The sequence below is a fragment of the Panulirus ornatus genome, chromosome 2 (genome assembly GCF_036320965.1).
Source record: "Panulirus ornatus isolate Po-2019 chromosome 2, ASM3632096v1, whole genome shotgun sequence".
NCBI classification, from domain to species: Eukaryota; Metazoa; Arthropoda; class Malacostraca; order Decapoda; family Palinuridae; genus Panulirus; species Panulirus ornatus.
This window is the reverse complement of record NC_092225.1, coordinates 102468713-102496119: the sequence shown is the minus strand read 5'-3', so window position 1 is coordinate 102496119 and position 27407 is coordinate 102468713. Positions and strand designations below refer to the sequence as shown.

Sequence of the window (27407 nt, the reverse complement as noted above, 5' to 3'; positions counted from 1 at the left end):
CGTATTGATTATCACTCTTACAAACCTAAACAGATGCTACATTGTGACAACCCAAGAAAGACAAAAATCCTCCTCACACTTGCATTTAACATTCTTCTATGATCATCAAAGTGATGTACAGTTTGTTCCAATTCCTCCTGTGATTTACCAAACAGACCAGTGACTGTCTCATACATTACGTAAGTCTTCTACTACTACAACCAAAGTTCCAAAATAAAGAGTACACATGGGTTCAGTGGTTATGTAACATACATAACTGCTGTATAAAAAATAAGGTTCCGTGGATAATAAAAATATTAAATAATAACCACAGTTTTATTTAGCCTAAGTGGATTCCTCCGTGCGCAGTCTTGCAGAGCCATTGGTCAGGCGAATGGAAAGCTGGTTGGCCCTCTCTACAATATCCTTACGCTTACGGGATGATACACCACGAGCAATTTCTGCGCAAAAGGTTCGATTCTGCATCATCAGAACCTCAAGTTCCTGGAGATAAAACAAACTGTTAATGGACATTCAAAGAGAAGCATATAACATCTGTCTCATTAAATATCATCAGAATGCTTTTGATACAATCAACACAAACCCCTACATCCTTTTTAAAACAGTGAAATACAAACACACCGACCAACACATGTGCACACACACAACCATAAAGAATATACTGACAGAAGCCATCCTTAACCATGATTAAAAAAATAAAAGAAAAAATAATTGGGGATTGGGTGCAGTGGAACCACTCCATAGTTTGCATAAATGAAGACACTACTCTCACCTACAAAACATACACACCTACACAAGAGCAACTAAATCCATTCCTTCCTAGTTTACCAAAGCATATGAGGACAGACTGCAAAAATCAAACTTGCGGTAAATCAATTGAATGTGTTTAAATAAAGGATTCAACATCATAAATATTGAACATTTCTGTAGAGTAATGCCAACATCATTAATGCATGGAAATAGCTCCAAGAAAATGTTCAGAGCAATACCCTTAAAATCTTTAAAATAAGACTTGATCATCACTTGTCACTCTCCTGTACTGAATAACTCATTCAATGTCATCACAATTCAGTGGTTGTATCATGCAACCTTCTTAATCATTGATATCTCCCTATCGATGCTGTAGTAATATATCAACATTGATTGACCCATGTCACTTGCTTTGAAAGACTACGAATTATTGGATCATTCTTTAACATTAGGAATAATAAAGACTTGGTAAGTTGAGAGGCTAGAGCTCAAGTTTATCATTACTACTGTCATTATAACAAAAAGTGAAGGGATGCACGACATAAGTCCACATCAAGGCCAAGACCTAATTGAAATGTGGAGATAATTATTAAACGGAAAAAGAAAAGACAAGGGGAAAGTATTTACGACTTTTTGAGAAAGTTAAGAAGCTGTCTTTAAAACGTACCAGGTCATGGTTATTGGGAAAGACACGAGAGGGTAGAGAGTTCCAAAGCTTTGACATGTACCTAAAGAAGCAGTTGTTAAAACAGCCCAACCTCAAGTGGCTGAAGGCCATACAATAATCATGAGAAGCAGCAGCTTGCTGAGTATTGCATGGTCAAGCTACATGTAGTGGTGTGGGCACAAAAGCAGCCAGCTCTCAGGAGCAAATACCAAAGTAATAACTATAGACGAGAGAAAGTAAACCAACACTGCAGCGCAAGGCAAGGGGGTCAAGTTTGGAAGTTAGCCTGGGATAGTTTATAAGGCAAATCACTTTCAACTAAACTCTTGTCAAGTAAGGATGCTAAACTAGAACCTTATGACTTTCCTATCAAACTTCCCTGCAAGGTATTTTTTCTGCTTGTTTTCTGTCTGGCATGCTGCTGGAGGGTGGGAAGTCTTTACTTTACTATCCTTTTCTACTGCTTTCAAGGGGACTACTATTTCTTTCTTTTTTGTTAAAGCCAGACTACCTTGCTTAGAACTTGGGTCTGTGTATGTATGTAACTTTATGCAACTCAAGTCCCATTTACTTTCTTCACACAAGTTCTCTTGCCATCTGTCTGCACAATCCTTTTAAATGTAATCATGTTAGAGACCAACAACCCTATGGCCCCTAGTCCCTGACATCATGGGGTGCTAATCTCTGGGATATGGCTTGACTCTACTGCCAAGGAGAGGGAGGGCTCAGACATTAGTAGTACTGCCCTTCCGATGACATTTCCCTCTCTGATTGTCATGGCCCTTTTTCCTTCACTATACCAACATTTGTGGTCTCTCTAGTAAACTCTCTTCTGTTTAACACAATCTGTCTAGTATCTCTTCCAATATCTTGCTTGTCTATGAGACCCAGCTGTCTACTGCTGTTCTCACCAGCCCCTTTTTCTTAAACAACTGTCATCGCCAATCACAATTCTGGTTCAAAAGTGGTGTCCATATTGATTCTATCAACACACCAGTTGCACACCTGAAGAACCTTGAGTACCCAAACTTTGAAGTTAACTGGCTCAAGGTCTGTCTCCCAACCACCAAACTTTCCATTGTTTTGCCTACTGCTTTCCTAATTCTAAAAATTTTGTCTCTCTTCGACAATCTAAACTACTGCCATGAGATAGTGGCCACATTAATCTACCAAAAGGATTTAAATGTTCCCCATGTAGAAACGTTGAATTCCTCCCATATGGACACTGGGGGAATTGAAACCCTCACGTTCTCCTTTCTCAATGACCTAGAGCAAATTATCTCCCCGCCCAACAATATTCCTAACCACTGTGACCACTCTCCTGATATTCTGCATCAGTTCTCACTTCTAATCCAACAAGCAAAAAATACACAATCTCGCCCCCAATTGGTTCGGCTGACCACTCAAAATTTTTCTTAACAACAGCTCTCCCTCCAGCAACCCCTTCAAGATATTACTATTGGCACCTCAACAAAGCTGACTGGAATAACTTACGGAAATTCTCATGACTTTCCGTATGTAGATTGCTGTCTCTTATCTGATGACCCTTCTGTCTTCACAAAACTCATAGCAGAGATTATTGCTGTGGGATTGGAAGCAGTTATCCCCTCTTCCTCCAAGAAAATCTTCTCTTCCTATCCATCATTCAACTATTCCAATTCTAAGACCATTCGGGCAAGGGATCAAGCACAATGGGCTAGGAAAAACTCTCCTTCCATTGGCATTTATCGCTACCAAAATCGTTGCACATATGTTTTCCGTACGACAAAGTGTTCCTTTAATCAAAGGAAGTGGTAATAACCTTTCCTTCATCATCCATTGATAGGTCTTTCTGGTCTTTACCCTGGGGCATCGCAAACAACCTGTCACTACTTTTCCTTCACTTTTATTTTCAGATCGTACTGAAGCTGTCTTTCTGCTTCTAACTGTCTTTCTGTCTTTCTAACTCTACACTGGAAGATTCCAACATTCCATCACTCACTGATGCTCCTCTTACTAATCCTAAGCCCCCCCCCCCTGCTTTTATCTCTTTTCAAAGTCTGAAAAGTGCTTTCCTCTCTAGACACAAGCAAGGGTTATGGTCCTGATGCCATCCATCCCTGTGTACTGAAAGGGTATGCCTTTGAGCTTGCACCTGTGTTGCTCATCTGTTCCGTTTCTATTAAAAAGCCAGAACTTTCCCATCCTCCTTAGAAGTGCAAGTTGGTACCAACATACCATACCTAGGAAGGGTGACTGTTATAACCCCTCTACCATTCTGTTGCTTTGAGATCTACCACGTCCAAAGTCTCTGAATCCCTCAACTCCCATATCCTCAGACATCTTGGATCTCACAGTCTTCTTTCTACTCATCAGTATGGCTTCAATTTGGCAAAATCCACTGGTGATATTCTTTACTATCTTACTACTGTCTTGTCATTATCCCACGAAGATTTTGGAAAATCCCATATAGTTGCCCTTGATAGATCCAAAGCTTCTAACAGGGTGTAGCATTAGGGTCTCTTATCTCAAAGCTCCCCTTCCTCATATGAATCTAGCTTCCTCTCTGGCCAATCTATGTCCATTGTTGATGGATCAGACCATCCCCCTTTCCCCATCAACAGCGCTGTCCTTCAAAGTTCTATCCTGTCCCTGTACCTTTTCTGCTATTTGACAATTTCCTTTCTTCCATAAATAATTAAACGCACTGACAAATCAACACTGTGTTCCTCCACATCCAATTCTGCTCCTTTTCTCAATCGATGTGCATCTCAGCTCGACACACCTTTCTCAAGAATCTCAGTCTTGGACAGGATATCCTGACCACTGTGACCACTCTCCTGTAGACAAAACCTGGTTCAGTTTAATGCCATTATCTATAGAAAATTCCACTTAACCTCCCTCTCTCCTTCACCATCTTTGTAATGCCATGCCTTGACTAAATGAACACAGTAAATTCTCGATCTAACAGACCCTAATATAATGGATTTTGGATTTAATGGACGAATAATAAAATAGTACATTAATAAAATTCAAAAATAAAAAAATTCAAAAAATCTTGAAATTCAGCACCAAGAGCATTTCATCTCATATCGCACTTGTTTTGATAGCAAGGGGTAGACTAGCTTTGTTTTGGTATGCCTCAAGGTATTGCTTGTTATTTCAGAATTGTGACACTATCAAGCAATTTTGCAATCTTTCCAATTCAAAATGGGCATCAAGTTGTTGTAAGAGGTTCAATGAAAGCAAGCAGTACATCCTCGCTTTATCATAAAGAAGCATCCTGTCACAGAAGAGGGGCGGCATTACCTCTAATCTCAGTCTGACTCCTGCCTCCTACTGCATGGCAAGCATTCCCTCACTGCTGGGTGCCTGCCACCCAACTATAGTATCACATACTAAACCCTACACTCCCTCATGAGATTTTGGTAACTTTTTTTTTTTTTTTTTTTTTTTGATCACAGCCTTAGTTGCTTTGCAGTTGTGCAGGCTAACTCAAATACCAGTGTTGCCCCTCAACACCTGTTTATCTGCATTTACCGCTGCTTCGGTGTGCCCACTGGACTTGGGGAAGTGGCCTGAGAAGATGCTGGCCACGATTCCCCATCTTTTGTTAAAAGCTTCTATCTCCTTGCTGTCTAGATTGGTTCTCCTGTCCAAGGCTATTTCCTTGGGTGCATTCCATCTCCTGAAGAAGGTGAGCAGCACTGTGATAATTTGGGATTTTCCCATGTAGGTTCGAATCTTACTCTGCACCATGTAAAAGGTGCAATGAAAGCAGGTAGTCTGTCCTCACTTTATCATTAAGTAACCTTTCATTGGATATGGGTGACATCAACTCTATTTCAGTCTGACTCTTGCCTCCAACTGCCCGGCCCCAGTGAGTATTCCATGCTGCCGGGTACTTGCTGCCCAACTATCATAATAAACATTGAACCCTCCAGTGACAGAGGAGTTAAAAGAAAGTGTGTGAACTTAAATGTGGCACAGAAATTGGTTACATTCAATTTAACAGACTTTTGGCATTAACGGACACTCCTTCCCCCAATACTCTGTTAAATCAATGGTTTAAAGTACTTGGTATATCTGTAACATTCACTCTATGTTTGAACCCCACTTTCAAGAAATAGCTATGTTTGCCTCTAAGTAACTGGGAGTCCTGTTTAGATGTTGAAAATGCTTTTCTTCTGAACAAATGCTCTGTTTATACAAGACTGATCTGTCCTTGAATGGAGTACTGCTCTCACATCTGGGTGGTTCTAGCTCTGCATTGAGTCAAAAGTGGTTCAACTTAAAAAGTATTGCAGGCTAACTTCAAAACCTGACCCACTTTCCCTGCTGCAATGTTTGCTCTTTTTTCCCTATTCTACTAGTACTACTTTGGTTTTTGCTCTTGACAGCCGCCAGCTGCTTGTGTGCCTCCACCACTATCTAGACCAAACAATACTCGGTAAGCTGTTGCATCAAATGATAAGTGTGGCCATAGGCAACTCAAGCATGGGCAGTTTTGTCAACTTTCTTGCCCTACGTTTTGAAGCTTTAGAACTCTCTAACCTCTCATGTCTTTCAAAAACTATGACAACACATTTCAAAAAACTGGTTTTTCACTTCCTTCAAAATTCATAAATACTTTCCCTTGTCTTTTGTCTTTCCCTTTCATTAAACTTTCTATATATCAAATGAAGCCAGACCTTGACATGGACTTTTGTCCACATAATGTACAAGTTGGTTGGCAACCAATGACCAGGGAGGTAAATCACCAGTGCTATCCACCTACATATCAGATGGGTTAGAGATGGCTCCATAGTGGCCAGCACTTGAGTGGTTATCAACCTGCATTCTTTGACCAAGGTAGCAGTCTTTTCTTTCTGCCTCACCCACATGTGGACCACCAACATTCTATCCACAAAAATACACTCACTCTGTCACAACATAGCTCACTCTTTGTAACTCTAGTTTTCCTAAAGTGAGCGAAATGAGCTAACTGTGTATTCTGGCAAAATGGAATGACCAATAGATAGAAACAGTATGCAGGAACATTTAGGCAGAAGCTTTAGGTAGAAATAACGAGGAGGAACATTAGACAGGGGCACTAGGTAGTTGTAGTCAATAGTAACACTATGTAACAGCCTCTGCAAACACTATGCTAGATTTGCCCTCTGCCACTGGCTTGTAAAGGGTGAGGCATTAAAGGGTAAAAAAGTAGCACTGGAGTTCACCGGCTATGGAGAAAATACGGCAGTGGCCACCCTTTAGAGGGAGTTCCAGGAAGGAACAAGCATCAAAGATGTAGATAAATAGGTATATACTGTATCTTGGAGGAGCTTGTCTTGTTTGATATATCATATGTGCAAATTGATGACATATGAAATACTATAGTAGAGGGAAGCATTCATCCCCTTCAGCATATTGGACACAAGCCCATATGTGCGTGTGTGTGTGTAGACTGACTCAGTTAAATAAAGAATCCTTAAAACCCAATTTGAACTATGACTAGGAAAACAGAAAAAAGCCTGACTACACATCTTATTGTAGATGTACGGGTGGACACAAAATCATAATACTGTGTGTACCTTCAACAGTTATGGTGCGAGTTGAACATCTAAAAAAAGAAAGAAAAAACTTCTGTACTTACACGGACATTGTGAATGAGGACCTTCTTAAAGCCATTAGGGAGCATATGCTTAGTCCTGGCTGCTGAACCATAACCAATGTTGGGCATAAGGTATTGACCTCTGAAGCGTCGTCTGACACGGTTGTCAATACCCTTAGGTCTCCTCCAGTTGGACTATAGAATAAAAATTTTACAATTGACTTTTTAATCTAAACAAAAAATTAGTAGATCTCTACACAGCCAAACATCAAAATCATAAACAATAGTTCACTAAAATTGGCAAAAAATGACCCATAAATTACTACTTCATATATTCTAAATTTTGTCAAAAATGCATATATCAAATGTGCATAACTGGTTTTACAGCTGCAAGGAACAGAAAGAGGTTGTTTCCTGCCTTATTAAGGCAATGTCAGGAACATACAAATGACCCTCAGAAAGATTGAGGGATCACTGCTGGTAAGGCCAAAGATGGTCATATTTGATTGTATGGAAGTCCTCAAGATGTATGGAAATGAGGCTTAAGCTGTAGATGAGAAAGGATGAAGGAGAGTGAATATCATGGAAATGAAATGCATGAGGTCACAATGTGGTGTGAGGTGGGTTGATTAAAAAAGAAATGTGGGGTAAGAGTGAGATCATAATATGAAGAGTATGGTTGAGAGCTAAAGAGGATGTACTGAAACATTTTGAGCATAAAGATGAGTGAAAAGAGGTTAATAAAAAAGTTATTTGAGTCATGAGTGGTGGGGAAAAGGTGAAGACAAAATTAGGGTCACATGAAACCACAAAAAGATCTGTGAAGCCTGGATGCGGACAAGGGGCTCTGGTTTCAACACAAGTAACCAACAGAATGGATGTAAATGAATGAGTCCATAGCTTTGTCTGATCCTGATGATACCTTCTTAAAAAATGACAAGGCAAAAAATGGGAAACACAATTAACTATACTATGAAGACAATCTTCTGCAAATGACATCCAACTTTGCTCCCTTTCTAGGGAGATAATCTCCATCATTCCATCATCAATTATCCAACCAATTCTCCATGACACCACAAAGACTTACCAAATCAACTCAGCTTCATTTTTAAAACAATTTTTTATAATCATACTCAACACCCCATACAAACCCCTTGCTTTTCCATTTTACAAATCCTCATCTGTTAAGTATTCCTCTCCTAAAAGCATATTCAGCAATCCCATAAACACTCATCATCATTAAACCCGTTTCACATCCTTGTCCTTTAAGTTTTTACCATCACACCAGCAATTTTCACCAAATCCTACCTATCTACTTTCCTTAAAGATATCTTCATAATTCTAATTCATGTAGTCACACACTGACAAAGTAACAAGTCTACCCCAAGCAACTGGGATAAATTCCATTCTGATTGCATGTAAAGCTGAAGCTCAAAACCCCAATTCTGCAGAATCAATGCCCAGATACAGGTTATGTATATGCTCCAATTCAAACTTGTGTAAATCATACTGTTCTTGAGGATTTTAAACATAGACTCAATCATATTTTCTTCAAGACCCATTCCCTTCCACTCACCAAATTCATTCTTCACTTTTATTTTCAACTTATCATTACTGAAAACAGACTTAGTGGTAACCATACTAGTACAGGCTCAGAATGGTGACTGCAAAGGTGAGTAATGTGGCAGTTGAGGGAATAATTGGTACTGTCTCATTCATATCTAATGGGGCAAAATTTCAGTATGCAGAGATGCCTAATGTCACAAGCTACTATAATTTGCAATAGCAAAAAACCCTGCTACGTCTGTTACCCATATACCAGAGAGGGTCAAGTTCCCCATCCCTCCCAAGTGTATATGCTCATTACTTTCTGTAATGGCTGTAAACACTTAGCCTAGCCAGTTAAAGATTGATCTGAGCTACTAATGATGACACTGATTTAGTGGATGACCACAATTCTTATCATAATAAGTTAGTGTTCTTGACTTTGATTAAGGAAAAAAGACTGGAATATCTAAGGCAGACATATACAGACATGACTGTGGTCACTGTGCAGTGAATACTGATCATCATACTTTGTCGCTGTCTCCCGCATTAGCAGGGTAGCACAAGGAAACGAACGAAAGGCCACATTCTTTCACACTCAGTCTCTAGCTATCATGTGTAATGCATCAAAACCACAACTCCCTTTCCACATCTAGGCCCCATAAAACTTTCCAAGGTTTACCCCAGACGCTTCACATGCCCTGGTTCAATACAATGACAGCACGTTGACCCGGTATACCATATTGTTCCAATATACTCTATTCCTTGCATGCCTTTCACCCTCCTGTATGTTCAGGCCAAGGTTGCTCAAAATTCTTTTTCACTCCATCCTTCCACCTCCAATTTGGTCTCCCACTTCTCGTTCCCTCCACCTCTGACACATATATCCTCTTTGTCAATCTTTCCTCATTCATTCTCTCCATGTGACCAAACTATTTCAATATGCCCTCTTCTGCTCTCTCAACCACACTCTTTTTATTACCACACATAATGTCCTCAAACATCTCATTTCCAACACATCCACCCTCCTCCGCACAACCCTATCTATCGCCCATGCCTCACAACCATAAAACATTGTTGGAACCACTATTCCTTTAAAAATACCCATATTTGCTCTTTGAGATAATGTTCTTGCCTTCCATACATTCTTCAATGCTCCCAGAACTTTTGCCCCTCCCCCCAACCCTGTGACTCAATTTCCGCCTCAATGGTTCCATCCGCTGCCAAATCCACTCCCAGATATCTAAAACACTTCATTTCCTTCAGTTTTTTCTATTCAAGCTTACCTCCCAACAGACTTGTCTCTCAACCCTACTAAACCTAATAACCTTGCTCTTATTCACATTTACTCTCAGCTTTCTTCTTTCACACACTTTACCAAACTCAGTCACCAACTTCTGCAGTTTCTCACCTGAATCAGCCACCAGTGCTGTATCATCAGCGATCAAAAACTGACTCACTTCCCAAGCCCTTTCATCCATAACAGACTGCTTACTTGCCCCTCTCTCCAAAACTCTTGCATTCTCCTCCCTAACAACCCATCCATAAACAAATTAAACAACCATGGAGACATCACGCACCCCTGCTGCAAACTGACACCTATACCATATAAAAAACTGTTAATAAGGTATATACCTGAAAATTAACATGCAAATAATATGTAATGAATACAGGATAACATCTGAACATTATGTAATTATGTCATACATAATAACACTATCATGCACAGTAGATGCTCTACTTAATCATTATAAACTATTCCACGGTCTCTAAAAGTGAGAAGCCTGTATTCATTACAAATAAAAAGTTTGTCACTGTTGCATATTTAGGCATATACTTCAACATATACATATATATACATACACAGACATATACATATATACACATACATAATTCATACTTGCTACCTTTATTCATTCCAGTCGCCATCCTGCCACACATGAAATGACAACCCCCTTCCCCCGCACGCATGCAAGGTAGTGCTTGGAAAAGAGAACAAAGGCCACATTAATTCACACTCAGTCTCTAGCTGTCATGTATAATGCACCAAAACCACAGCTCCCTTTACACATCCAGATACCACATCGTTCCAATTCACTCTAATCCTTGCATGCCTTTCACCCTCCTGCATGTTCAGGCCCCGATCGCTCAAAATCTTTTTCACTCCATCCTTCCACCTCCAATTTGGTCTCCCACTTCTCCTCATTCCCTCCAACTCTGACACATATATCCTCTGTCAATCTTTCCTCACTCATTCTCTCCATGTGACCAAACCATTTCAAAACACCCTCTTCTGCTCTCTCAACCACACTTTTTATTACCAAACATCTCTCTTACCCTTTCATTACTTACTCAATCAAACCACCTCACACCACATAGTCTTCAAACATCTCATTTCCAGCACATCCTCCAAACAACCCTACCTACAGCCCATGCCTCACAACCATATAACATCGTTGGAACCACTATACCTTCTAACATACCCATTTTTGCTTTCCAAGATGTTCTCGCCTTACACACATTTTCAACGCTCCTAGAACTTTCGCCCCCTCCCCCATCCTGTGACTCACTTCCGCTTCCATGGTTCCATACGCTGCTAAATCCACTCCCAGATATCTTAAACACCACTTCCTCTAGTTTTTCTCCATTCAAACTTACCTCCCAATTGACTTGTCCCTCAACCCTACCGTACCTAATAACCTTGCTCTTATTCACATTTACTCTCAGCTTTCTTCTTTCACACACTTTACCAAACTCAGTCACCAGCTTCTGCAGTTTCTCATCCAAATCAGCCACCAGCACTGTATCATCAGCGAACAACAACTGACTCACTTCCCAAGCCCTCTCATCCACAACAGACTGCATACTTGCTCCTCTCTCAAAAACTCTTGCATTCACCTCCCTACCAACCCCATCCATAAACAAATTAAACAACCATGGAGACATCATGCACCCCTGCCACAAACTGACATTCACTGAGAACCAATCACTTTCCTCTCTTCCTACTCGTACACATGCCTTACACCCTTGATAAACACTTTTCACTGCTTCTAGCAACTTGCCTCTCACACCATATATTCTTAATAAATTCCACAGAGCATCTCTATCGACTATATCAGATGCCTTCTCCAGATCCATAAATGCTACATACAAATCCATCTGCTTTTCTAAGTACTTCTTACATACATTCTTCAAAGCAAACACCTGATCCATACATCCTCTACCACTTCTGAAACCACACTGCTCTTCCCCAATCTGATGTTCTGTACATGCCTTCACCCTCTCAATCAATACCCTCCAATATAATTTCCTAGGAATACTCAACAAACTCATACCTCTGTAATTTGAACACTCAGCTTTATCCCCTTTGCCTTTGCATAATGGCACTATGCATGCATTCCGCCAATCCTCAGGCACTTCAACATGAGCCATACATACATTATCATACCAACCACTCAACAACAGTCATCCCCTTTTTTAATAAATTCCACTGCAATACCTTGCTGGCTTTCATCACAAAAAAAAGTTAGAAATACATATATGGGTTGAGTTCCACAAAAAATAATGTACGTACTCACCGTGATTTTGACATAGCGATCACTTTGGTGGCGGATAAATTTCTTCAACCGCTTCTTTACAATCTTCGGCTTTTTCAGTGGGCGGATAGCCATCTTGCCTGGAAACAAAAAATCCAATGATTAACTGGCACAAGACCAACTGAACACATCTATTGAAGAAATATCCATTAAAGAAAAACATATCCACTGCATACAGCAATATTTTTCTACTACAAGGATGAAAGGTACTGACAAGGTATCACATCACATAAACACAAAATGTAAATTTCTTTTTCAGTAATACCAAGTTTAAACAAGGGTTACCAAAACAAAACACAATAAAGACTGAAAAGCACCAGTGACTTGTAAAGGTGAGGAAAATTTTCTTATATCTAAATCTGAGAGCCCTACCCATGAATCAGATTGTTTGCTTTTTTTGTGCACTGCTTTATTTGGCTTTAGGACACAAGAGATTAAAGCCACAAAGTCTTTTTCACAATTCACTTTCTGTTACTCAATAGTGTTCATACAGTAGTGTGCCTTTGCATTTCTGCTACAAATATGCAAAACATATCAATATCAAGATTCACTGGCCACATGTAAACCAACCCCATCAGTTGGTTGATGATAACCATACGGATTAGTGTTTTAGCTACATCTCTTCCTTGTATATCAACTGACTATGTCTTCTATCTTATCTTTGTGTCTCCCATGTCAATGTGATCATTACATGAAAGTGCACTTAGGAACTTACTGTTTCATTTTCCTCGTAGTTATCAGCAAATAACTCATAATGTAGCCCATCATCAGCATTATCAATATTTATGAAAAAGAAAGAGTCCTAGGACTGATCCCTACGCAATGTCACTTGTTACACTTGACCATTCTGAGGACCAACCATTAATCAAAACTCACTATTTACAGCCAGCCAACCAAATTCCTAACGATTGATATACAACCTTATTCATATAGTGTAACAACTTTAATGAGTGACCTACATGAGGAAATACATGGAAAGCTTTCTGAAAACAGAAAAAAAAAGGCTTTTCTTCCACCATACACAGTGATCATGACAAAATCAAGCAGATTTATCATGTCAAAGTTCTGTTGAGAAAAACCTGAGAATTGTTCAATAAGCTGTGGTCCTCTAAAGGATCTACAATTCTATCCCAAAATAAGTTTACTAGTTACAGATGTTAAGCTAATAGAACAATTTCTGGGAAGTGATTCATTACTTTTATTCGAACATTAGCGTTCCAATGTCAAACTTCCATTCTTATGGAACATTTCCAAGCATAAGTGAAATTGAAAAAAGCAGCTACGGGATAATTATCAAATTTTTCACATGGCCCAAACCATATAAGAGGGGCAATTGGAGGGATGTCTGATCATTATCTCGCGGAGGCAAATGTGAAGACCTGTAGAGGTTTTCAGAAATGGAGAGAGAATGTTGGGGTGAAGAGAGTGGTGAGAGTAAGTGAGCTAGGAAAGGAAAATTGAGTGAGGAGGTGGCAGAGAGATTGAGTGCAGAATGGAAAAAGGTGAGAGCAAATGACGTAAGGGGAGTGGGGGGAGGAATGGGATGTATTTAGGGAAGCAGTGATGGCTCACGCAAAAGATGCCTGTGGCATGAGAAAGGTGGGATGTGAGCAGATTAGAAAGGGTAGTGAGTAGTGGGATGAAGAAGTAAGATTGTCAGTGAAAGAGAAGCAGGAGCCATTTGGACAATTTTTGCAGGGAAAAAATGTAAATGACTGGGAGATGTATATAAGAAAGAGGCAGGTCAAGAGAAAGGTGCTAGAGGTGAAAAAGATGGCAAATGAGAGTTGGGGTGAGAGAGTATCGTTGAAAATTAGGAAGGATAAAAAGATGTTTTGGAAGGATGTAAATAAAGTGCCTAAGACAAAAGAACAAATGGGAACATCAGTGAAGGGAGCCAATGGGGAGGTAATAACAAGTAGTGGTGAAGTGAGAAAGAGATGGACTGAGTATTTTAAAGGTTTGTTGAATGTGTTTGATGATAGAGTGGGAGACATATGTTGTTTTGGTCGAAGTAGTGTGAAAAGTGAAAGGGTCAGGGAGAATGGTTTGGTAAAAAGAGAAGAGGTAGTAAAAGCTTTGCGGAAGATAAAAGCCGGCAGTTTTGGATGGTACTGCTGTGGAATTTATTAAGAAAGGGGGTGACTGTGTTGCTGACTGGTTGGTGAGGACATTCAATGTATGTATGATTCATGGTGAAGTGACTGAGGATTGCTGGAACGCATGCATAGTGCCATTGTACAAAGGCAAAGGGGATAAAAGTGAGTGTTCAAATTACAGAGGTATAAGTTAGTTGAGTATTCCTGGGAAATTATATGGGAGGGTATTGATTGCGAGGGTCAAGGCATGTATAGAACATCAGATTAGGGAAGAGCAGTGTGGTTTCAGAAGTGGTAGAGGATGTGTGGATCAGGTGTTTGCTTTGAAGAATGTATGTGGGAAATACTTAGAAAAACAAATGGATCTGTATGTAGCATTTCTGGATCTGGAGAAGGCATATGATAAGAGTTTATACAGATGCTCTGTGGAAGGTGTTAAGAACATATGATGTGGAGGTAAGTTGCTAGAAGCAGTGAAAAGGTTTCTATTAAGGATGTAAGGCATGTGTATGAGTAGGAAGAAAGGCAAGTGATTGGTTCCCAGTGAATGTCAGTTTGAGGCAGGGGGTGCGTGATGTCTCCATCGTTGTTTAATGTGTTTATGGATGGGGTCGTTAGGGGGGTGAATGCAAGAGTTTTTGAAAGAGGGGCAAGCATGCAGTCTGTTGTGGATGAGGGCTTGGGAAGTGAGTCAGTTGTTATTCGTTGATGATACAGTGCTGGTGGCTGATGAAGGTGAGAAACTGCAAAGTTGGAGACTGAGTTTGGTAAAGTGTGCGAAAGAAGAAAGCTAAGAGTAAATGTGAATAAGAGCAAGGCTATTAGGTTCAGTAGGGTTGAGGGGCAAATCAGTTGGGAGGTAAGTTTGAATGAAGAAAAACTGGAAGAAGGGTTTTAGATATCTGAGAGTGGACTTAGCAGTGGATGGAACCATGGAAGCTGAAGTGAGTCACAGTGGGGGAGGGGGAAAAGGTTCTAGGAGTATTGAAGAATGTGTGGAAGGCCAGAACGTTATCTGAGAGAGCAAAAATAGGTATGTTTGAAGGAACAGTGGTTCCAACAATGCTATATGGTTGCGAGGTGTGTGCTATAGATAGGGTTGTGTAGGAGGGTGGATGTGTAGGAAAGATGTTTGAGGACAATAAGTGATGTGAGGTGGTTTGATCGAGTAAGAAATGAAAGGGTAAGAGATATATGGTAATAAAAAGAGTTTGGTTGAGAGAGCAGAAGAGGGTGTATTGAAATGGTTTGGTCACATGGAGAGAATGAGTAAGGAAAGATTGACAGGGGATATATGTGTAAGAGGTAAAGGGAGCAAGAAGTGGGAGACCAAATTGGAGGTGGAAGGATGGAGTGAAAAGATTTTGAGCGATGAGGGCCTGAACAGACAGGAACGTGAAAGGCATGCAAGGAATAGAGTGAACTGGAACGATGTGGTATACCAGGGTTGACATGCTGTCAATGGATTGAACCAGGGCATGAGAAGCATCTGGGGTAAACCATGGAAAGTATTGTGGGCCTAGTTTACTCCAACAGAGGGATTTGAACCCTGGGTAGGGCACTTACTGACTTGGCAAACATGGAGGTTAAAACACACATACTAGACTTCGTGTTTTTTTCTGTGTCCCAATCTCATCTTGGTGGGGGTAGCATGGACTTTAATCTCACATGGCTCCAATGGTGAGACTATTATGTCGATGGACACATAAATGTACATACACCAAAAGAGGGATCTGAACCCTGGGAAGGCAATATGGATGCCTTAGCCACACAGAGGTTGAGACACACACTAGACTTCGTGTTTATGCGTGTCCCAACCTCATCTTGGTGCAGGTAGCACAGACTTTCATCTTACACAGCTCCTATGGTGTGACAAATATGTCGATGGACAGACAAATGTAAATACACCAACAGAGGGATTTGAACCCTGGGTAAGGCATCTAGCTGCCTCAGCTACATGCAAATTAAAAGAGACACACACACAAGACTTCTGGTGATTTTTACACATCCCAACCTCACCTCAGTGGGGGTAGCATGGACTGAAGCTTCCAATGTATAAGAAAAAAAAAATTCCAAATTTAGCTTTGGAGCTAAACTGAACATCAATAATGATGGAAATTAGGTATTTTTAGACCCTAATGGTATGTTTTGTCTTCCAACTTCCTTAGTTTAACATCTAACAAACCAAATTGAAATTTATAGAATCCAAACAAGTACTAGGTGAATATGATGAAGGAACGTCATAGGCATCCCAACTGTTAGTATTCTACTTCATGAACTTAAGACCAAATTTGTACCTATAAATTCTTTATATCTCAATTCTTGATATAATGCTACTGGCCCAAAATTCCCCCCTATTTCATAGCCCTGCTCACCGCACAAGAATCTTAAACTATTGATGTAAGAGGTCTTACAGCTAAAATCCAAAATTTTACATCAACTCTGCAGGGATTAAGGAATCAGCGGCATGCCTTTCATCAAAATTTATGAACCAGAACAAATGAATGTTAACATAAAATTACCATTTTACAACTGTTTTCTCTAATTTCACGTAACAATAATCAACATTTCCCCCAATATCAATAATGCTCAGTACCACTTCCTTCTTCAACGTCATTCACTTCAATATACTGATCATAATCATGCTCCACAAATGTTACTGTGCTCCTTCATCCCACGGAATCACAGAACAAAGTCACTTATCAAAAGCTATTAATAATAATAGAGTTCAGGAAAACTCTTACCCTCCGGTGATACATAAGGTGCTTCTGGTGGTGCCCTTTAAACTCTGGCTCACGGGATGCACTATAATGGTAAATATATATCAAAATAATCATATAAAAGTACGGGCGAGTAACGTTATAAGTGATCCGATCATAGAATCCTCATTGGTAAATCTTCCTCACCCTCGTGCCTCCCTCCCTCAGCAGGAGAGGAAAGGTTTCCGTTAACACCATAACATATTCATCACACTCAACTTATGACGAAAAATAATTCTGGAAATTTACACCGCATAATATCCATTGTGTTTTACACTATACACTTCACGTCTCACTTGTATCAAGCACTTAACACATCATAACCGAAAATACAGCTGTTAATACACTATCACTTGTAGTATAGACCTGCCACAACGTGGGACCAACACCACAATGTTTACATCAAACTTACAGCATTTCTTCCTAAAATATCACATATACACCCGAGAAAATAACTCCTACTTGCACTAGGAAGTCTTGTTCGTTTTTCAGACAGATGCTTGGTGCAGTAAAACGAGTAAAAACGTAGAAAAATACAAGAAAACTGTGAAGGACTGATACTTTACCGAGTGCGGATGAACACACGAGGCTGAAGGAGGATGCAGGTGGCGCCGTCAGCGGCCGCACCGGGAACCATCTCCCGCCCTGTTCAAATCTCACTGTTCACTGGAGAGCCGAACTATGCAGTTGTTCACAAACTATTCATGAAGTTCACAGCAGTAGGTAAAGGACTGTTCTTATATATATATATATATATATATATATATATATATATATATATATATATATATATATATATATATATATATATATCTTATATCTTTTTTTTTCTTCATACTATTCGCCATTTCCCGCGGTAGCAATGGACCGTTAGGAACAGAAGACTGAGCCTTTGAGGGAATATCCTCACTTGGCCCCCTTCTATGTTCCTCCTTTTGGAAAATTAGAAAAAAAAAACGAGAGGGGAGAATTTCCAGCCCCCCGCTCCCTTCCCTTTTAGTCGCCTTCTACGACACGCAGGGAATACGTGGGAAGTATTCTTTCTCCTCCATCCCCTATCTCCACTATCGCTGGGGATAGGGGAGAAAGAATACTTCCCACGCATTCCTCACATGTCGAAGAAGGCGACTTAAGGGGACGGGAGCGGGGGGCTAGAAACCCTTCCCTACTTGTATTTTAACTTTCTAAAAGGGGAAACAGGAGTCACGCGGGGAGTGCTCATCCTCCTCGAAGGCTCAGATTGGGGCGTCTAAATGTGTGTGGATGTAACCAAGATGAGAAAAAAAAGGAGAGATAGGTAGTATTCTTGAGGAAAGGAACCTGGATGTTTTGGCTCTGAGTGAAACGAAGCTCAAGGGTAAAGGGGAAGAGTGGTTTGGGAATGTCTTGAGAGTAAAGTCAGGGGTTAGTGAGAGGACAAGAGCAAGGGAAGGAGTAGCATTACTGAAACAGGAGTGGTGGGAGTATGTGATAGAGTGTAAGAAAGTAAATTCTAGATTGATATGGGTAAAACTGAAAGTGGATGGAGAGAGATGGGTGGTTATTGGTGCATATGCGCCTGGGCATGAGAAGAAAGTTTAGGACGCCCTTCCTGCTCTGTTAAGCATCAGTAAACACTGCAAAACGAGGAAAGACGTAATACAATTAATGGATACGAAAGTCATCTTCCCCTTGCAAATTCTTCGTTTCACATCATATCAATTGTCCTTAGAAGTTAAAAGACACCGATTTATAGAAAACGCAACGGAAAGAACAATTAATTGCCAAGATGCAAAGTAGTGAAGAGAAACTAGTGAATCAGCGCTATTTAGGGCGAAATATAATTGCTTCTGTCTGTCACACGGGAATGAAATAAAAGGATCTATTTCCAGAGCTGTGTTGGAGCTTGTACGCGGCTTAAACCTTATATATGCCAAAGCATGCTGTTAATTTGAAATTTGAGCTGTGCATAAAACCTTACCTTTCCTTCTGAAACACATTACTTATCACGAAATTAATTATATTAAAGTGATAACCAAAAACTATTTGTGTTTACGCGAGAAGCAAAAGGAAGACTTTTCCACATAATTTAGAATTGTCTGATTTTTCAGGTGACAAACATTAGCAACCAAATTGCACTTATCCGAATGGGCTTTCGCCATTTACAGCTTGGGAATAAATTATAGACCTGTCCACCAGAACTATGATACTTATTCGTAACTCCAATTCAAATTTAAAATAAAGATCAGGAATTCTTCTGTTTCCTGTAGTAACCCCCCCAAATACCTCGTTTTCTAAATTTCCGCTGCAAAGAAAATGTTGTTTAGCAAGTAAACCACCGTACCAAAAATATATACTAGTTTTTGACCTATAATTTAGAAATCATGATATCTTAAAGTAATAATGATTTCTTGATAATGAGACATACTGTTCAGATCAAAAGAAAAGATACTACATGATCAAAGTAATATTGTTAAAAAATGTTAAATAAAAGAAAATTTTTGCAACTGCTCTTTTAAATAAGAACTAAACCATTAATGACTACCATCTATTGGCGGACTTTAGTCAACATTAATTTTGGTTGCCCAAGGGCATGATGGGAAAGCTCTACGTCCTTGCATACGATGATTACCCTTATCTTGTTTTTATCTGTAGACAAACATTCCTGAAACGACCATTTTTTGTAAAACTATCATAATTAATTTTACGTGAAGTAAATACAGTGATAAAAAATTTATCATCGTGTAGTGACTTTTCTTCCCACAGCATTTGTAATTTGATACTTGTAATTCATAATCTGAGAACTTCGCAGTGATCATAGTTACGGTAGCAGGGAACTGATCTTGTAAACGTATATAACATAAGTATATTCTGTAAATTAAATTGAATTCAGCATTTGATTATCAAATATCTCTACGATTTATTCAACAGTCCTTTCCTTTAACACACACACACACACACACACACAATGGTCAAACCCTAGCTGTCTTAAAAGTTACTTTTGTTTATCTGCACAATGCAAATGGGGAAGTGATCTAAATAGAATTGTGCTTAATTTCAAATCAATATTTTCCGTAGTATCATTAGAGAACTCTATGTTAAAAGGAAAAGGTCTTTAAGAATACAAGAAAGGCTTTCCACCTACACTTCGACCCTGATTTATCCCAAATGTACTGTATTATAATTAAAGTCTTATAGTGTTATATATGTTAAAAGTGTCGTATATCCCAGCAAACTGTTTTCTTCCAGCGATGTCATATTTTTCTATTTCTGCGGTTATGGAGCGAATACACAAATTTCTGAAGTCTGTTTGGCGTATAGCTTGCGTTTCAGCTCCGTGACCTTGACCGTTGATAACTATATGCCTAACAACGTACATGCATGTAGTTATGCAGATGCAACAACACAGATGACTGTAGTCATGTAGTAACATTCCAAAACTGGCAGTTCAGACGGCGGTTTGGCATCAAACTGCTGACTTCCCCCCATCACTGAGACCCCCTTCCCCTGACACCCCCTTCACCACAATGGACTTGTACCACTCAGAGTTCGTACACAAATGTATAAGAAGAGTATCATACCTACCATCATGAGCGTTATAAACCACCAATTAACAAGTGCACAGCAATGCAAGGGAGCATCTCTGTTTTCTGTTAGGCTATGTGTTAACTCCTGTATTACTGTAACTATTCATTATTTCATGTTCAACGAAGAGCATAACATATAACCCACACTATTTACTTGGTAAACATCTCTGCATATGTCACCTAATTCATCTGGCTGTACCTTACCCATATGCTAATCCCAAGTGTGCAAATATTCAGCTTAATCTTAAGCTTCTGTAGGATTACTTAACTAGTAACTATCCTGACCTCCCAGTTCTTTAATTTCTGTAATACCTGAACTATGCATTTTCAGCCGAATGGCTGCCTTAATCCAGTAAACCGTTATTCACTAATTCATTTACGCCACCAGCCATGCCTATGCAACGACATACAAGACTACAGTCATGTATATACAGCATATATGTGCATCCAACAACACAGACGCCTGCAGTCGTGTGCATACAAGAACATACAAGCCTGCAGTCATGTATATGGAACAAGAAACATGACTGTAGTCATACATATTCCACAACATACATAGCTGCATTATGTAGATGTAATAAAATACATGACTACTGTCTTGCATATGCTCCAACATCTATGCATGCAGCGACGTCTAATTATAGTTTTTATAACACTTATCAAGAATGCCATTAAGGCAGTCAAAATTCATTCTAACTAGGCTTGGCTGGCATATTGGGCAACCCCGTATAACCGGTGCAAATTTATTTTTCAACCTTTTACCATTCGCTCTGTCTAACAAAAGTTATGATTATACAGTTCTTTAAATTTCAAAATACTTTATGGTTTTCAAAAGTTTATTGTTATCATTATAAACTCTATATTCCTATAAAGAGCTTGGGAATTAACTCTCTTGTTAGATACTGGATTAAAACTAACATTTACTTCAACAATGATCTGATCCCAAGAAATCTTTCGTTTTCTTTCATTTTGGAAACTTTAGAAAACGCGCATCCTCAGGATAAACTACAATTAATATCATAGAGGAAAATACTACTATTAAAAGGAGGTGAAGATAATAATAGTCTTAAGTAACAGCGCCATGAACTGCCTGAGCGGTATGGGTGATGGTCTAACTTAGGGGTCCTCCTTAATCCCTCAAAATCTTCAGTAAAAGTCTAGTTTAACTCCGCATCGTTATTACCTTTGGATATTAAGCGGATTTTATTCTTTAATACAAGTTTTTATCTATAACACAAAAACAGTTGTAGTGCATGAATTTGAGCATGACTAACCGAACAAAATTAATGATTGTAAGTCTAGGAGAAGGTGAATAACCCAGAAAATGGTACACGGTATTAGGCCCCGCATCAATTAAAGAGATTATAGATATGAAATCAGGAAAGCAGATACACAATTGAAATGAAAATAGTGATAAGGGTCAGGAAAATGACGACAGATTTATCTTGTCAGTACATAAAGAAAAATCGAACCTCCCCGCTAACCTTGCCCTTACTATTACAAATCTTTTTTAACATTAACTTGATATGCTTACAAAAATCATATTGTTTATTGAATATATCTTACTGACAACAACGTACATACCTCATAATAGATCATTCTGAAGGTCATCACATGCGAATAACCTTGTTGAACCACAGTATTACATAATACAACCGAGAGTGACTAACATGACCATCAGCTCCTGCGGTACGATCAGTTGGGCAGGGACCGCGGGGCGCCTGTCATCAACAATAACTATGGTTTTCTATGTGGTGGATTGTCTCCACAAAACATGTCGTGCCACATGAATAGAAAAACTGCATGTTAAACAAAATGGTATGAACTATTACAGAAGTGCGATATCACCTTCAAACTCTCGTCACGGACAAGTGTGACCATCATATCTATTTCTCTCTCTAAAAGGGAAGGGAGCGGGGGGCTGGAAATCCTCCCCTCTCGTTTTTTTTTTTTTTTTAATTTTCCAAAAGAAGGAACAGAGAAGAGGGCCAGGTGAGGATATTCCCTCAAAGGCCCAGTCCTCTGTTCTTAACGCTACCTCGCTATCGCGGGAAATGGCGAATAGTATGAAAAAAAAAAAAAAAAAATATATATATATATATATATATATATATATATATATATATATATATATATATATTTATATATTATCCCTGGGGATAGGGGAGAAAGAACACTTGCCACGTATTCCCTGCGTGTCGTAGAAGGCGACTAAAAGGGGAGGGAGCGGGTGGCTGGAAATCCTCCCCTTTTTTTTTTTTTTTTAACTTTCCAAGAGAAGGAACAGAGAGGGGGGCCAGGTGAGGATATTCCCTCAGAGGCCCAGTCCTCTGTTCTTAACACTACCTCGCTAATGCGGGAAATGGCGAATAGTTTAATAGAAAAAGAATATATATATATATATATATATATATATATATATATATATATATATATATATATATATATATATATATATATATATATATATATATATATATTTATATTTATTTATTTTGCTTTGTCGCTGTCTCCCGCATTTGCGAGGTAGCGCAAGGAAACAGACGAAAGAAATGGCCCAACCCACCCCAATACACATGTATATACATACACGTCCACACACGCAAATATATATATATATATATATATATATATATATATATATATATATATATATATATATATATATATATTTCTTTTAAACTATTCGCCCAGAAGTGGTAGAGGATGTGTGGATCAGGTGTTTGCTTTGAAGAATGTATGTGAGAAATACTTAGAAAAGCAAATGGATTTGTATGTAGCATTTATGGATCTGGAGAAGGCATATGATAGAGTTGATAGAGATGCTCTGTGGAAGGTATTAAGAATATATGGTGTGGGAGGCAAGTTGTTAGAAGCAGTGAAAAGTTTTTATCGAGGATGTAAGGCATGTGTACGTGTAGGAAGAGAGGAAAGTGATTGGTTCTCAGTGAATGTAGGTTTGCGGCAGGGGTGTGTGATGTCTCCATGGTTGTTTAATTTGTTTATGGATGGGGTTGTTAGGGAGGTAAATGCAAGAGTCCTGGAAAGAGGGGCAAGTATGAAGTCTGTTGGGGATGAGAGAGCTTGGGAAGTGAGTCAGTTGTTGTTCGCTGATGATACAGCGCTGGTGGCTGATTCATGTGAGAAACTGCAGAAGCTGGTGACTGAGTTTGGTAAAGTGTGTGGAAGAAGAAAGTTAAGAGTAAATGTGAATAAGAGCAAGGTTATTAGGTACAGTAGGGTTGAGGGTCAAGTCAATTGGGAGGTGAGTTTGAATGGAGAAAAACTGGAGGAAGTGAAGTGTTTTAGATATCTGGGAGTGGATCTGTCAGCGGATGGAACCATGGAAGCGGAAGTGGATCATAGGGTGGGGGAGGGGGCGAAAATTTTGGGAGCCTTGAAAAATGTGTGGAAGTCGAGAACATTATCTCGGAAAGCAAAAATGGGTATGTTTGAAGGAATAGTGGTTCCAACAATGTTGTATGGTTGCGAGGCGTGGGCTATGGATAGAGTTGTGCGCAGGAGGATGGATGTGCTGGAAATGAGATGTTTGAGGACAATGTGTGGTGTGAGGTGGTTTGATCGAGTAAGTAACGTAAGGGTAAGAGAGATGTGTGGAAATAAAAAGAGCGTGGTTGAGAGAGCAGAAGAGGGTGTTTTGAAATGGTTTGGGCACATGGAGAGAATGAGTGAGGAAAGATTGACCAAGAGGATATATGTGTCGGAGGTGGAGGGAACGAGGAGAAGAGGGAGACCAAATTGGAGGTGGAAAGATGGAGTGAAAAAGATTTTGTGTGATCGGGGCCTGAACATGCAGGAGGGTGAAAGGAGGGCAAGGAATAGAGTGAATTGGAGCGATGTGGTATACAGGGGTTGACGTGCTGTCAGTGGATTGAATCAAGGCATGTGAAGCGTCTGGGGTAAACCATGGAAAGCTGTGTAGGTATGTATATTTGCGTGTGTGGACGTGTGTATGTACGTGTGTATGGGGGTTGGGCCATTTCTTTCGTCTGTTTCCTCGCGCTACCTCGCAAACGCGGGAGACAGCGACAAAGTATAAAAAAAAAAAAAAAAAAAAAATATATATATATATATATATATATATTTCTTTTAAACTATTCGCCATTTCCCGCGTTAGCGAGGTAGCGTTAAGAACAGAGGACCGGGCCTTTGTGGGGTATCCTCACCTGGACCGCTTCTCTGTTCCTCCTTTTGGAAAATTAAAAAAAAAAACGAGAGGGGAGGATTTCCAGCCCCCCGCTCCCTCCCCTTTTAGTCGCCTTCTACGACACGCAGGGAATACGTGGGAAGTATTCTTAATCCCCTATCCCCAGGGATATATATATATATATATATATATATATATATATATATATATATATATATATATATATATATATATATATATATATATATAATATATATATATACCAAAACTTTAGTGTTTTGGTTTAAGAAATGATTTCGGAGGAAAATGAAAAGGATAAGAAACTAGAAGTGAGGCAGATGAACAAGAAAAGAAAATGGGGATAGGAGAGATAACACATCTTTTGGTATGACTCACTTCTGCTGTGTTCAACTCATCTCTCCTAAAAGGCAAAGTGTAAGGCTCTTTGCTGATCAACTCAGTAAATAGATATAAATAAAGTGTGTAGTAGTGAATAATAAAACAACAGGAACTTTTCCATTTTTGATATATTTCAGTGTAACAAACATTTTCAGAAAATCAAGGAACAGCCCAACAGTTTCGTATCATGTGTTTTCTAATGACTTAGTAGGTTAATCGGTAATTCACATCCCAAGACCTTGTTCCAATAATATTCCCTCAGAAGTAGATTAGTGCTAACTACTAGACTATCATGGTAACAGAGTCCTTCACTTGTCACAGATGGATCAACTTTTTCCACACCAACTGTTCTCATTTCTTTCATAATCTTTACATTAATCATCCAAGTATATATCTCTCATAACTTTCTCATCACCTTATGTGAGCCATCCAACCATCACTTAACCCACATGAATTACATAACTACCACCAACTAGGGCCAACTACCAGGTCCCAGGTCTAACTGCTCGTCACAGGACCCAATTAAAACTATTAGACCTATCTGCTTCTCCATCAGACCCTGATAGACCTCAGTCCTAATTATTCTCACCAGACCTAACTACCCCTCCGCTGACCCTAACAACCAAATCGCTGACCCCTGCGTACTCTATTTCCAGACCTTTATTACCAGTCTCCAGACTTAACTACCTCTTTAGACCCTAAGTACCCCTCCCCAATCCATAATCACGCCTCCCCGGAGCCTGACTATCGCTCTCTGAGCCCTACCCAACTCAAACCCTAACCAGCTTAAATGATGATTTCTAGACTCTAATCACTCATTTCACTCTTTAGACCCTCACAGTCAGTCCTCAGACCTAATCACCTCTCCCTAGACCCTAGCTAACCATCCCCAGACCTAGCCACACCTCTCTAGACCCTAACTACCGCTCCCGAAACCCAAACCCACCCCTTCCTAGACCCTAACCCACCTCCTCAGACCCTAATAACCAGTGGTCAGAGCGGCCCCAAACCACCTCATGCCAGGGGCCGTTGCTCCTGACGTGTAGGAGTCTGAACCCGTGGCAGCGCAGCTCCTGGAAGTGGCTCCAGAAGAGTGGGAAGGTACTGGTGGGGCTGAGGGCTCCTGCCAGGGGTGGCTTGTCGTCTACACCCTCGCCTGTAGGGCGGGAGAGGTGGTGGTGAGGGGTGGGGTGACAAGGACAAACACACATTATTATAACCTCTCATCTAGGCATGAAGTATTTACAAAAGGATATATACCATTTTTTTTACTAAGCTTGAAAATGAAGTATTTACAAGAGGATATATACCATTTTTTTTACTAAGCTTGAAAATGAAGTATTTACAAGAGGATATATACCATTTTTTTTTTACTAAGCTTGAAAATGAAGTATTTACAAGAGGATATATACCATTTTTTTACTAAGCTTGAAAATGAAGTATTTACAAGAGGATATATACCATTTTTTTTTACTAAGCTTGAAAATGAAGTATTTACAAGAGGATATATACCATTTTTTTTTTACTAAGCTTGAAAATGAAGTATTTACAAGAAGATATATACCATTTTTTTTTACTAAGCTTGAAAATGAAGTATTTACAAAAGGATATATACCATTTTTTTTACTAAGCTTGAAAATGAAGTATCTACAAAAGGGTATATACCATTTTTTTTTACTAAGCTTGAAAATGAAGTATTTACAAGAGGATATATACCATTTTTTTTTACTAAGCTTGAAAATGAAGTATTTACAAAAGGATATATACCATTTTTTTACTAAGCTTGAAAATGAAGTATTTACAAGAGGATATATACCATTTTTTTTTACTAAGCTTGAAAATGAAGTATCTACAAAAGGATATATACCATTTTTTTTTACTAAGCTTGAAAATGAAGTATTTACAAGAGGATATATACCATTTTTTTTACTAAGCTTGAAAATGAAGTATTTACAAAAGGATATATACCATTTTTTTTTACTAAGCTTGAAAATGAAGTATCTACAAAAGGATATATACCATTTTTTTTACTAAGCTTGAAAATGAAGTATTTACAAGAGGATATATACCATTTTTTTTTACTAAGCTTGAAAATGAAGTATTTACAAGAGGATATATACCATTTTTTTTTACTAAGCTTGAAAATGAAGTATTTACAAGAGGATATATACCATTTTTTTTTACTAAGCTTGAAAATGAAGTATTTACAAAAGGATATATACCATTTTTTTTTACTAAGCTTGAAAATGAAGTATTTACAAGAGGATATATACCATTTTTTTTTAC

The 27407-nt window shown here is 39.1% G+C and overlaps 2 protein-coding genes across 2 annotated transcripts in view; both read right to left on the bottom strand.

Annotated features, from left to right (window-relative positions):
* Window positions 1–301: 301 nt before the first annotated feature.
* Window positions 302–17658, bottom strand: RpL32 (Ribosomal protein L32). Its single transcript, XM_071680945.1, has 4 exons — window positions 17555–17658; window positions 12113–12210; window positions 7032–7184; window positions 302–483 (listed from the first exon to the last, which is right to left on the bottom strand). The coding sequence occupies exons 2-4, from the start codon at window positions 12203–12205 to the stop codon at window positions 325–327; spliced, it is 405 nt and encodes a 134-aa protein (XP_071537046.1). The 5' UTR covers window positions 12206–12210; window positions 17555–17658; the 3' UTR covers window positions 302–324.
* Window positions 17659–25232: 7574 nt separating this feature from the next.
* Window positions 25233–27407, bottom strand: part of LOC139753146 (probable methyltransferase-like protein 24) — a 17686-nt gene continuing 15511 nt past the window's right edge. The window contains exon 8 of the mRNA XM_071669317.1: window positions 25233–26277. Coding sequence (XP_071525418.1) covers window positions 26081–26277 — 197 coding nt within the window. The 3' untranslated portion in view covers window positions 25233–26080. The remainder of the gene's footprint in view (window positions 26278–27407) is intronic.

Coding starts and splice junctions, on each gene's coding strand:
- RpL32 (XM_071680945.1), bottom strand. CDS start 12,205: ATGGCTATCCGCCCACTGAAAAAGCCGAAGATTGTAAAGAAGCGGTTG. Junction 7,185..12,112: donor ATCGCTATGTCAAAATCACG/GTGAGTACGTAC, acceptor TTTATTCTATAG/TCCAACTGGAGGAGACCTAA. Junction 484..7,031: donor TCCTCATTCACAATGTCCGT/GTAAGTACAGAA, acceptor TTTTATCTCCAG/GAACTTGAGGTTCTGATGAT.